Source organism: Oncorhynchus clarkii, chromosome 18, assembly GCF_045791955.1.
Source record: "Oncorhynchus clarkii lewisi isolate Uvic-CL-2024 chromosome 18, UVic_Ocla_1.0, whole genome shotgun sequence".
NCBI classification, from domain to species: domain Eukaryota; kingdom Metazoa; phylum Chordata; class Actinopteri; order Salmoniformes; family Salmonidae; genus Oncorhynchus; species Oncorhynchus clarkii.
Window position 1 is genome coordinate 56,241,456 of NC_092164.1, and position 13,609 is coordinate 56,255,064.

At 44.1% G+C, this 13,609-nt stretch overlaps 1 protein-coding gene across 3 annotated transcripts in view; it reads left to right on the top strand.

Moving 5' to 3' along the window:
* The window catches only part of LOC139373734 (insulin-like growth factor 2 mRNA binding protein 3), a 38,856-nt gene extending 30,496 nt beyond the window's left edge, over window positions 1-8,360 (top strand). For 2 of the 3 annotated variants that reach the window (XM_071114654.1, XM_071114652.1), the window contains exons 8-17: window positions 119-241; window positions 2,788-2,923; window positions 3,238-3,369; window positions 3,612-3,680; window positions 5,191-5,316; window positions 5,423-5,461; window positions 5,684-5,758; window positions 6,042-6,173; window positions 6,374-6,487; window positions 7,235-8,360. In XM_071114654.1, coding sequence (XP_070970755.1) covers window positions 119-241; window positions 2,788-2,923; window positions 3,238-3,369; window positions 3,612-3,680; window positions 5,191-5,316; window positions 5,423-5,461; window positions 5,684-5,758; window positions 6,042-6,173; window positions 6,374-6,487; window positions 7,235-7,345 — 1,057 coding nt within the window. In that variant the 3' untranslated portion in view covers window positions 7,346-8,360. The remainder of the gene's footprint in view (window positions 1-118; window positions 242-2,787; window positions 2,924-3,237; window positions 3,370-3,611; window positions 3,681-5,190; window positions 5,317-5,422; window positions 5,462-5,683; window positions 5,759-6,041; window positions 6,174-6,373; window positions 6,488-7,234) is intronic. The other variant, XM_071114653.1, reaches the window with a different exon arrangement.
* The last annotated feature ends 5,249 nt before the right edge of the window (window positions 8,361-13,609 follow it).

The following is a 13,609-nucleotide window of genomic DNA, read 5'->3' on the forward strand; positions in this document are numbered from 1 at the left end:
CAGATTTGAATAAGATTTCATGTTGCTAAAACGTCAGTTCCACTTTTAATTATTCTTCGACTTGAACAATTGACTCCTGTTGTCTTTCTCTCGCTCTCCCTCTCCTCTCTATCAACAGTACTGAGGAGATTCCACTGAAGATTCTGGCTCACAACAACTTTGTGGGCCGACTGATCGGGAAGGAAGGACGTAACCTAAAAAAAATTGAAGTGGACACAGAGACCAAGATCACCATCTCCCCGTAAGAAGACCACACGTCCCAGAATCCGAATTTCTAATTTCTCGCACTACTGAAATAATAATGGCGGGTTTAGCATGTACTATAACATGACAAACGGTGCCCACAAACTGTTAGGGCCTACATAAAGCTGTCCCAACAGCAGAGCTTTCTTTTCAGCACCATGGAGGGAATCCTTACCACCGCTACACCTGGCTATCAGCGGAGCCTTGTCTGGCAGCGAAACAGTTCATTCAGCCTCATTTACTGCCATATATATATATATATATATATATATAAAACCATAGCTGATATGGCAGACTTGCTTAAATTATTATGGTGTCTGCTGACTCCTTGGAGATATGTAACGCCATAAAACTGCATTGTCCTTTAATAACGAATGCTGACATGAGTTGACTTTTGAACCATACACAAGCATTACATTTGTGTTCAGTAAATTATGATTATCATTAACACTTAGCTTTTAAGTAGGCTATAAGCAAGTGCAAGCAAACGAGCTGCGATGAGGGAGATCTTCCTTCGGCACTTTCAAAATGGACACAGACAGAAATTCAGGTGTCCGTTCAGATAAGGCCTCCATCTTGCTGAATTTAACTTTACCTAGCTTACTGTTAAGTATTTTATTAGGCCTATGTGGTCAGAAGGACAATACAATCACAAGGATCCACTTTTATAGACAGCGCATTGTACAAAACAAATAACCCTCGCAATATCAACTGGAATTACATGGGTCTATTACTGAACTCACTGGCAAACATGGTTACAGACCCAACAACATTATAGTATTCCCCCCTCGTTTAGAAAAGCACATGAGCTTTTTATAATACACAAAGAAATATATAATTCCAACATTGACAAATAAATGAGATATACTAATGAGACCTATAACAATTGTGATGGACAAAGTATGGCATTAGGGAACAATGAGTGGATGAGGCAAGTTGTAATTTTGATGACACTGAGCAAGCTAAGGACTACAATAAGCCTATGCCTATTTGTTCAGCACCTTTGAAATGGACAGCGACAATTAAGAACATGGTGTTCTTACAATATTCTCCCTGTACACAGTCAGAAAATAATAAATAATGGGGGTATGTAAGTAGACAAAGCTTTTACAATTGTAAACTAAGACATTTCTGTAAAACTGGCCAAGGCTACTTGCACCACCAAGTCAAAACCGTGTTGGCTAAGTTCTGAGGTGGAGAGGGTGAGACACATGGACTACTAACAGCTTACTACACACCATTCTTAGCGTTACTTTCTTAGCTACAGTATACGTATCTCCCTGGCATTACGTAATTTATGCGGCAACATACAAGAGCACTTTCTGGACTCAGCGTTGTGCAGTGCGCAGCAGTCCGTGTGTGTGGGGGGGGTTGAATCATGATTTCGGTGTTCTTCAGGTTGGAAAGTCGGACCTCTAGAACGAGACCCGAGTTCCCACTTTGAATTCTGTGTTCAATGACCGTTCAAAATGTATTTTCCCAGTCGGAGCTACCCCCCCCCCCCCCCCCAGGTTCCCAGTTTTGAACACGGCAGAAGTCATATATATATATATATATATATATATATATATATATATATATATATATATATATATATTCAAGCTTTTCTGGCCCATGGTGTTGCATGTGAACGTTTATCCTTTTAACCTTGGAGAAGAGACCATTTCGGACAGTTAAAATCCTTAGACATAGCAGGCAAGGGAAGCAAAATAGTGATTGCTTTGTTGGCAGTTAGCTGCTGATTCCTTCCAAACCATTCATTGTTGAATTTGTGATTTCTGACTTGCTGTGTAATGTTTATGGCCAATGAGCACCGATTTTTATAATTTCTCTTCATATGACAAGGATTCATGATGATGACTGCTTGGCTAGCTAAGGTTTTGAAAGTATGATGTTGACCTGATCAGTCTAATCAAAGCTATGGTAGATGACATGATTTGATGTAATTTTATCTGTGACCAATGCCTGGATATCTTGGATAGCCACTTCTAATGTAAGTCTAGGGCTGCACCCAAGGGGGCTTGAACTCCCGAGATTCTGTAGATTCTGCGGCGACGTAGTATCCCCATGAGTGACACAACACTGAGCCAATTACAGAGCAACGAGGGAACATTACCAAATCCAATGCACTGTATTTTCGGCAGCTGGCCCTCCACCACAGAAAGCATTAAGCTAGGCATTTTGGAGCTGCCTTAAGAGACCATGATTATATGCAGATTTATTAACTCAAGGATCTTTCTTTTTTAATTGTTTTTTTTACATAGTTTGCAAACAATGACACTGACCTACCTGCCCTGAATGACAGGTCGCCATTGTACACCCTTAACTGAAGCACACAAGCCATTGTCATCACGTTATCAAAATGACTGGATGCCACACGCGTACATTTTAGTCTTGTCAAATTCACCTCTAAAATAATCCCACTAACACACCAATTACAAAATCCTCATGTCTCTAAGGTATAACGAACACAAGGTCAGTCTCCCATCACAATACACACATCCACTAGAGATCAAGGTGGTAATGGCTGTCCTTCTCCTTCAGTCTCCAGGACCTGACCCTGTACAACCCTGAGAGGACCATCACAGTGAAGGGTTCTATTGAGGCCTGCTCCCGTGCCGAGGAGGAAGTCATGAAGAAGGTCAGGGAGTCGTATGAGAACGACGTGGCCGCTATGAATGTAGGTCCTTGTTCTCACGCTGGGCACGGCACGCTGTATTGGTGGAACCAAAGAATCCATAGTGTCCCTACAGTGGGTGCCGTTAGTGTCCCATATAGGGCGCCGTTTGGAACGCAACCTGGGAGATTTGTTTCTTATCACTGAAATGACAGTGAAGGTATAGAAACGTGATGTTTAGCTACGGACCTGCGTGTGCCGTCCCTCAGCCTTTAAATGTATTCGAGCGGTTTCCCTGAGATCGGTTTTTGTTCTAGTTCCTTTTGTCTGGTAGTAAATCTCTCTTCCTCTGTCCATCTCTCTCTGTCTATCCCCAGCTCCAGTCTAACCTGATTCCAGGACTCAACCTGAATGCCTTGGGTTTGTTCCCTGGTGGTGCTCCAGGTATGGGCCCCTCCATGGGACACAACGCCCCACCTCCCGGTGCCCAGGGTGGCTATTCATTCGGGGTGAGTGTCTGGACCTTTCCCCACCCTGCCTACCTCCCTGGGTCTACTCCACAGGGCCTCTTGGTGACGCTTAAAGATGGCCCCCTCCTTACTGGAACTTTCTGCAAGAAGAAACCTACAACAGACCAACCTCTGACTGAAGCCATTCCGGATCTTTCAGTGACCCTGTGTGTTCCTCTCTCCTTAGTGAAGCCATTTGGGGGCACGACAGTGACTTGGTTTCGTGTTATTCTCTCCTATAGAGCAGCTCCTTCGGGGGTGAAGGGCCATTTTGGGCGTCTGTGCTGTCGGGGAGCAGCCAGCCCGTCTCTGTAAGTCTCCCTTCCCACAGTGCTTTGCACGGCTTCTGGCTGCTCGCTGCCGGATAGGGTAACGAGGTAGGGCTCGCAGTAACATTTGACCTCTAGGGAGGGCACAACACGTTTAAGTTCATTACTCTGAAACCTGCTGGGAAGGGGGGCCCCAGTGTCTGCTGGGTTTAGTTGGGCCCTCAAGTCTTCAGCTGACAAAAGAGCAGTTATTGAACACCTTTGCGTGTTTAGAAGGTTACAAATGGGCGCAAATGTTTTCAAGCGGACACCTGTCTATTGAACAGTTTAATCTGGAACTGCCTCTTGAAAACGTTTGTTCCCATCTGGAGGCTTCTGAATGTGACCCATGATTTGGATGACTGAAGTGTAATGATTTGATGACATCCTCTAGATTAAAACCAGCAGCTCTGTCCCACATGTCACCTTATTCCCTATATAGTGCACTACTTTCAACCAGAGCCATGTGTGCACTAAATGTATAATATTAATACCTCCTGCCCCCTCATCTGAAAGATCTCACCCACTTTTCTCTAACACCAGCCATGTGAAGTGAGCGGACAGTTTGCTACAGCTTCTCTTCAATACAGTCTGTTCTACAGTGTCTTTTCGGAAGCGCTGAGGAGTGACTGAGCAGAGCCAAGCATTCACTCACTTCCATCTGAAAGGGATTATCAGTGGTACATCCATATACTGTGTGGATTAGTTAGATGTGCTCAGTTGCTGCAGAGAAATGGAGAACCCTCTGGGAATGCTGTGTTTACCTGAACTAGGCACTGGATGCTACAGATTTGTGCATCTTTCTAGAGTTGGGGTGGTTCTCTTATGCCCGGGGTGCGTCCCAATAATCTGTCATTCCTCCTGAAATGTGCACTCGATCACTACTTCCCACAAATTTAAAGGCATTGAATTGGTATTGTCATGGGCAGGATGGAATTTCCATATCAGTCTTTCTTTCGAATTCATAACAGGAAGTGAACAAGTTCTCACTTGGTGAGAAAGGAGAGATAATTGGGACACACTCCATTGGAAGTTGTGATTTGTTTAGTTGTGTTCAACTTCTTCATTACTGTATGTTCAGTTCTTTCATGGTTATGCAGTGCTATTGTGATTCTCTATGCTACTGAGGGGATTTGAATTGGCCTAGATTTGACTGGTAAATATGAGGTACAACTTTGTTAATAAAGCACTTAGGAAACTTCCCATCAGCTCTGCTTCTAGTCTTCATGACTGTGTCCCAAATGGCACCCCAATCCCTGTATAGTGCACTACTTTTGACCAGAGCTTATAGGGCTATAGTCAGAAGTAGTGCACTAAATAAGGAATAGGGTTCCATTTGGGATGCGAGCCACTGTGATCCTTCTTCCTGTGCCGCTGCATCTGTTGCTTGGTCACTATCTGGGCTGCTATCGCGGTTTGCCAGGCCTGATTGTGGTATCCCTGCGGTCAGAATTGCTCTGTTGTGGTCTGACTGGGATCTCATTACTGTCCTGTGGCCTCTACTGTTCCACAGGGCCAGGGGCAGCCGGAGTCGGAGACGGTCCATCTGTTCATCCCGGCGCTGGCAGTCGGAGCGATCATCGGAAAACAGGGTCAACACATCAAGCAGCTGTCGCGCTACGCCGGAGCCTCCATCAAGGTGAGGGACTTAACTCACAGGAGGGTTTGAGCTGCGTCTCAATAACTTAAAGTAGCTTCTTGTCTTATTTGTTCTCCTTCACCCATACCCACCCCCTCCATTTCAGATCAGTGCAGATGAAGTCAGTGTCGTAGATGCAAACCAGGTATCTTATTTTTGTTTCAAACATTCAGATGAGTTTGTCTTGTTGCTTATACCATCAATCATCTCAGAAGTGCAAATTGGGTTCAGAATTGTGATTGGGTGGCGCCTCCTTCAGGCTGTTGTGATGCGTCCCTGATGGGGTGAAGTGACGCAGTGGGCAGTAATTAGAGCAAGTAAAATGTGTGTGCAGATGTGTTAACACTTGTCATTTTCCTCCTGTCAGGTAGCCCCTCCAGAAGGTATGGACACCAAGCAGAGGATGGTGATCATTGCTGGACCACCAGAGGCCCAGTTCAAGGTAGGAGCCCTCAGGACTGTGCTCTCCAGCCATGCTATTTCTGTCCAATGCCCACCGCACCAGAGAAAAGTGTGGTCCTTTTTCCCAAAAACACAGTAGTCTATACAATTGAAAATTAGCTAGCTGGCTAATTCTGGTACAGTTACAGAAATGTTGATTGATGTCAAGTAAATAACCTCAAATAAAGCATATATTTACAGTTCGATAAAGATGCTTCTGCAGCTTCAATTAAGGGTTGTGTAATTTCCTCTGACTCCAGTGTGTGATGTTTGCCCTGTTCCAGGCTCAGGGTCGTATCTTTGGGAAGCTAAAGGAGGAGAACTTCTTTGGGCCGAAGGAGGAGGTGAAGCTAGAGGCTCACATCAAGGTGCCTTCTTTCGCCGCTGGACGTGTCATCGGCAAGGGAGGCAAAACGGTAGGCAGAGGCCGGTCTGTGTGTGTGATCAATTTGCTATTGCAAAATGTCTAAGTTCTGCTGCAGAATAATTGAAAACACCACTTATTACTTTGGCCATAATATAAAATACTTATTAATTTGTTAATTTCTCGCTCGCTCTCTCGCTTACTGTTTCTCGCTTTCCTTCCGTCTCTCCCCCCCCCCCCCCCCCCCCTCAGGTGAATGAGTTGCAGAACTTGACCAGTGCTGAGGTGGTGGTCCCCAGAGACCAGACACCTGACGAGAACGACCAGGTCATTGTCAAAATCACTGGACACTTCTATGCAAGCCAGGTATGTTACACTAATCAAACTTTAAAGTGCAATTCAATTGCAACTCACTTTACAGTAAAACAATAACAAATGAAGTAGATCAAAAACAAACATGAGGAAATTAAATAACGCAGCGTAAAACTAATTAAAATATCTGTGTGGAATAATTTCACTACAGTACTAATACTGTTGCCCAATTCCATATCTACCCCTCTGCACTTCATGTGGTTCTGAAGGGATCAGATGGGAGGAGCTATGATTACGGGATGTTCCTCCCCCTCTGCCACTGGGCAAGGCGGTGTCTTCTATCTGACGGGGAGAGAGAATGAGTTCATATCCATCCCAGTCAGCTCTGATTAGTGAGCCAAAAGGCTAGTTCATGCTATAGGCACAGTATGAATGAAGCTGAGTGTAAGGTTGTGGACTGTAGGGTAAATGGGGGGTGTAAAATGTATACAATGGCTGCTTGCTATGTAAGGATTGTCCACCATACTGCTTCACTTCTTTGTAGCATTAATCAATGGCTGCATCTGAAGGGGCACCCTATTCCTTATATAGGGCACTACTTTTGACCAGGACCCTGTGTATTTATAAGTAATAGGGTGCCATTCTGTAATAAAGGGAATGGGGTGCTATTTCAGTTGCAGCCGTTGTTAACCTTGCTGCTTGATGAATTCTTAATTCTACTCATCACCTTAGACGCAATGGATGTGTGCATGTCATTGTCAGATGACATGTCCTGACCTCTGCCCTCTTACCCCTCCCCAGCTGGCCCAGAGGAAGATCCAGGAGATCTTGTCCCAGGTGAGACGGCAACAGCAGCCCAAACCCTCACCCCGCGGGGAGGGACCACCTCTCCCCCGCCCCTCCCGGAAGTAGAGGGGGGCGTCCAGGTGACCCAGGGGGGGCCAGTGACAGAACCGCCCCCGAAGACAGACAGACCAGAGCAGAGACCGGAGGGGAAACACAGGCAGGGACAAGGCGCTCATCTCAGGGGATAAGGGTCATGGGTACCCAACTGTACACCTCCACTCTCGACGACCTCCTCAACCTTACACACCCACCCCCACTCTCAACGACCTCCTCGACCTTACACACCCACCCCCACTCTCGACGACCTTACACCCCCACCCCCCCTCTCGACAATCTCCTCGACCAACACTACCCCCCCCCCCCCCCCCCCCGGGCCGACACCACAGCGTGGATAAGAGACCTTACACCCCCCCAACTCATCGCCACACCTGTCTGCATCTCTGTGAGAATGTACTTGAGGGTTCCAACGTTGTCACTCACCCTCACCTCGGTCCTGATTGGTTCCTTATTTGTTTTAATGTTGTTTTTTTGGTACACTAGAAAACACAAAGAAGAAATAATAATGAACTCCCTCCTGTCACCTCCCTGGTGTGGTAACACACTCAACCACCTCACATGTTGATGACGGCTGTTAATTTAGACTTTTGTTTTTACCTTTTTATTTTAACTTTTTTTTTGTTGCCCTGGATGAAGTGTTTGTTTAGTTGGTTGAAACTTTCTCTCCTGAGTTTTCTTTGGAAAGAAAAAGGCATTGCTCTGAGTCCTTGTAGGATGGAGAAAGGTTAGGGGGAGGGGTTTAGATGGAGGGGCGGGGCTCGGGGTAATACTCTGGTGTTTGATTGGACAGGGGCCCCGGTGGTGGTCTAACAGGGCACCCCTGTCCTGCTATTGATAGTGGCATTTTATAAATTCGGATGCATTTTATAGATATATAAAATATATTTAGAGGCGAGGATAACACTGTCATTAACACTTAAGGGACGTGTTGAATGGTGTTGGCCAGGAAAACCAATTTAATATGCATTGTACTGAACTACCTCAGGATCTCTAGTACCTCAAGAAGATGAAGAGAAAAAGAAAATAATTATATATATGAAAAAAATGTTCCTTTCTTTTTTATTTTGCTTTGTGGTATTTTGTATACTTTATAAAGCTAATAGTTATTGAACATTTTTATTTTTTTAAGAAAATTTAAAATTTGGTCAGCTGCCAACTGACCTTGCCTTCAACTCTAGCGCTCTCCGGCGGCGGCGGCGGCAACGTGTACAAGGTGTCTGTCGACGGTGGCCCTGTTCATAAAGTCTCTGTACATAGAGCCCAGGGCAGAGTTGGCACCAAACTGTTGGCTGCTGACGGGAGTATCGAGAAGAAATTGCCTCAGTTTTCCTGAGGTGTATCCACCATCTAATGAGAACTACAAACAACGAATATATTAGAGTAATGCTGAATAATGCCAACCTTACATATTGCAGCAATGCCGTTTAGTTTTGGGATTCTGACATTCTTATTGTTGACGGTACGTTACATTTTTCACACAATGATTTTTCCTTTTGCCTTCCTGGAAGTGCAATGGGTAGCACACAAATGGAGGGGCCTGAACACTGAGTTCTCTCTCTCTCTGTAGCCGCCATAGAAATGGACATGTTAGAGCAGCACTGTCTGTTCTGTTCTGTTTCTTTTACCTGCTTAGGCCTTACCTGCTTTATTACATCATCCTAGTCTCAAATGGTACCCCATTTCCCTTATAGTGCTCCAAGTTGTATACTACATGGGGAAATAGGGTGCCATTTGGAAGTCATCCCAGGTTTGTGACAGGCTGAAGTGCAGTCCACAGCCTGACTAGGGTTTTTTCATAGAGGAAGCGTGGCCATGTGCGGTGGCCCCAGTAGCCACAGTTGGTCTACGTTAGTGTCATTCACTGCATGGTGAAAGTAAGGGGAGTCACACTGATGGATGCTTATTTTGCTATAGAAGCTATGTTAACTAAAGGTTGAGTTTTGTTTAACCAGCAGCTGTAATCTTGATTGAAGTGAGTTTCAATTGTTATTCATCACAAAAATCCAAGATGCACACAAGAAAATGTACTAAATTTACCTTGATTGGGATGGGAAAGATAAGTAAAAAAAAAAAAAAAAAATAGTTACAAAAAACCGATAACAAAATACCCAAGTTTTTCCTTTTTTTTGATTTCATGCAGAATGTAAATATGTTTTGATTGTGGTAAAAGTGCTTGTGTGTATCCATGCTTCCACAGTAGAACGCTGTCTACCTCAGCTGAGGGGGGTTTGTGGTGGCACGCGCCCTCACCCCGCCTAGCGCCCACGCGCTCGCTGCGATACCTCAGTCCCCCCAGGAACACTTCTCTGCATGGACTCGTGCGTGCTCACGCGGTTCAACCTCGCGCTGATGTCCACGAGGGGCATAAGTGACGATTATTATTCCTCCTCCCTTTCTCCACCTGTTTTATTTTTTATCTACCTCTTTAGATACATTTGAATTAGAGGCAAACTTCTATTTGTTAGATTTAGGGTTATTCTCCCACTGTCCCCTTTCTGATTTCCAAGATATTAATGAAAATAAATAAATCATGTACTCTTTAGAATTTGAACGAATAATGGAAAAGTTATCAGATATTTCCTTTGCCTGTGTGTGTGTGTATATATATATATTACACACACACACACACACTCTTCTAGCTTAATTGATTGTAAATCCTCAATATTTTGCTCTTCTTTTCTTTTCGATGGTGTGGCTTCCATGTGTTGAACTTTCTTGCCTGGGTTTTTCGTGGAAAAAAAGGTCATTCACCGGTTTGAAGTTTTTGGATTCAATGACTGGACAATAAGTAACAAACAAATGTTTAAAAAAAGGACCTGCCTTTGTTTCTGGTTTGAGACTAAAAATAAATACTAAGCCAGTCTTCTTTCTTACCTTTTTATGTCTTTACGGATGCTACGTTGGCCTACTGATTTGATAACGATTTGTTCGGTTAGCATTTCCTGGATGTGTAATGTGGAAAATCATTTTTGTGTGGGAAAGAGGGACTGGGTTTGGGAGTCAGTTTTTGGAAAAGTGTTCTGGTTTAAGCATGATGCCCCACTCCCTGCGACCATGCTTCTGCCCCTTCACCCCCCTCACAGCTCAACTTGTCAAATGCCTCTGAATAAATCAAAAAAATGAAATTGGCTTCCACGTCTTTCACTCGTCTTTTTTTCCCTCATGGTTTTTCAATCTGTAAGGTGCCATAAAATGTAACTTAACATTTGTTAAAGGGGAAGTTCAGGATTCTACAACTTGATGCTAGTTGGTTCCTCAGCCTGAAAGAACACTATATACAAAAGTTAAATTAGTGGATTCGGCTATTTCTGCCACACCAAACTTGGCAGAATAGCCCATACTGAAGAGCATAGTGACTTCCAACATGGCACCTTCATAGGATGCCACCTTTTCAACAAGTCAGTTCTTCACACTTTTGCCCTGCTCGAGCTGACCCGGTCAGCTGTTATTGTAAAGTGGAAACCTCTAGGAGCAACAACGGCTCAGCTGCGACGTGGTAGTCCACACAAGCTCCCGTAATTCTGTCTTCTGTTGCAACACTCACTACAGCGTTCCAAACTGGCTCTGGAAGCAACATCAGCACAATAACTGTTCTTCGGGAGCTTCATGAAATGGGTTTTCATGGCCTAGCAGCCGCACACAAGTCTAAGATCCCCATGCGCAATGCAAAGCGTAGACTGAAGGGGTGTAAAGCTTGCCGCCATTGGACTGAAGCAGTAGAAAAGCCTTCTCTGGAGTGATGAATCACATTTCATTGTCTCAGGCTGACGGACGAATCTGGGTTTGGCGGATGCCAGGAGTAAGCAGCATGACAACGCCCCTGTGAACAAAGCGAGGTTCATACAAAAAAATGGTTGAGTTCGGAGTGGAAGAACTTGACTAGTCTGCACAGAGCCCTGACCTCAATCCAATCTAACACCTTTGGGATGAATTGGAATGCTGACTGAGCCAGGCCTAATCGCCCAACATCAGTCATCGACCTCACTAATGCGCTAAAAGTGTAAGTAGCGAAAAGGGTGCCATTAGGGAAGCAATCCGTTTGTCTCTTGTACATCAGCCGGTCCTTCCTCAGAGGGACACAAGAGAATGTAAAGCTTAACGGATGCATCATGTCTGAGTGTTTCTCATTAATCCTTACCAGTGGCTCTGCTCCACCTGTTTAACAAATAAATAGAAGTTAGCCTGTTTTGCGTGTTATTTTGCCATTAATACATATCACATCAGTTTGCAAACAATGTAAAAAAAAAAACTATCATTGAGTTAATAAAGCGGCATACATTTTTATTTTTTTTCTGGAGTAAGGCAGCTCCAAAATGCAAGCGTTTCAGCCTAGCTCAGTGCTTTCTGTGGTGGTGGGGCAGCCAGTGGAAAATACGGAGGGTAGGGGTTAATGTACTCTCCGACCTGAAGATCACTGACATCACGATTAGATCTTGTTTTTTTATGAGTTCCCAGTTGTCTTGAAAGCACCATAAATCCAGAGAATGCCAGACTTTGATAAAGTTTGATGACAACATTTGCCCATGAAGGATGGCCACACCACCTTCCTGTTCAAGTGAGCACAACAAAACAAGGTGAGTCCAAAAATGTCTTGTATTCTGCTGCATAAATTACGTAATATAACAGGAAGATATGTTTACTGTAGCTAAGAAAGTAATACTAAGTGTATGTTTTGTAGTAAGTTGTTAGTAGCCCATGTGCCTCACCCTAATAATTTGGTCCCATAACTAAGCCTATTGTTCTGACTTGGTGGTGCACATTTAGCCTATAAAGCCTGTTTTAGAGAAATGTCATTGAATATTGTAAGAGCTTTCAGTGTCTGCTTATATGCCCCCTTAATTTATCCTACGGTTCTGACTTGGTGTACAGGGAGAATACTGTAAGAACGACCCATGTTCTGAATTCTCTCACTGTACATTTCAGAAGTGCTGAAGAAATAGTTATATTTACTACGTCCATCCGAGCTCGCTCATTAATGTCTTAATCGAAATCACGGATTGCCTCTTACCCGCTCGTCGTCCCCTTTGCCATTAGTTTCTACATCTCAATTGTCAGTAGAAACCATATTTGTTTACGCTAGTCAGCCATATCAGCTGTTTTTTTTAAAGGCAGTAAATGAGGCTGAATGAACTGTTTCCCTGCCAGACAATGCTCCGCTGATAGCTAGCTGTAGCAGTGGTAAGGTGTTGGAACTGCAATTGGGACAGCTTTATGTAGGCCCTAACAGTTTGTGGGCACCGTTTGTCACCGTTACGGTGCAATGAATATACAGTGGGGCAAAAAAGTATTTAGTCAGCCACCAATTGTGCAAGTTCTCCCACTTAAAAAGATGAGAGGCCTGTAATTTTCATCATAGGTACACTTCAACTAATGACAGACAAAATTAGAGAAAAAAATCCAGAAAATCACATTGTAGGATTTTTAATGAATTTATTTGCAAATTATGGTGGAAAATAAGTATTTGGTCACCTACAAACAAGCAAGATTTCTGGCTCTCACAGACCTGTAACTTCTTCTTTAAGAAGCTCATTTGTCCTCCACTCGTTACCTGTATTAATGGCACCTGTTTGAACTTGTTATCAGTATAAAAGACACCTGTCCACAACCTCAAACAGTCACACTCCAAACTCCACTATGGCCAAGACCAAAGAGCTGTCAAAGGACACCAGAAACAAAATTGTAGACCTGCACCAGGCTGGGAAGACTGAATCTGCAATAGGTAGCAGCTTGGTTTGAAGAAATCAACTGTGGGAGCAATTATTAGGAAATGGAAGACATACAAGACCACTGATAATTTCCCTCGATCTGCGGCTCCACGCAAGATCTCACTCCGTGTAAAGGAAAGAATGAATGGGGCCATGTATCGTGAGATTTTGAGTAAAAACCTCCTTCCATCAGCAAGGGCATTGAAGATGAAACGTGGCTGGGTCTTTCAGCATGACAGTGATCCCAAACACACCTCCCGGGCAACGAAGGAGTGGCTTCGTAAGAAGCATTTCAAGGTCCTGGAGTGGCCTAGCCAGTCTCCAAATCTCAACCCCATAGAAAATCTTTGGAGGGAGTTGAAAGTCCGTGTTGCCAACAACAGCCCCAAAACATCACTGCTCTTGAGGAGATCTGCATGGAGGAATGGGCCAAAATACCAGCAACAGTGTGTGAAAACCTTGTGAAGACTTACAGAAAACGTTTGACCTCTGTCATTGCCAACAAAGGGTATATAACAAAGTATTGAGAAACTTTTGTTATTGACCAAATACTTATTTTCCACCATAA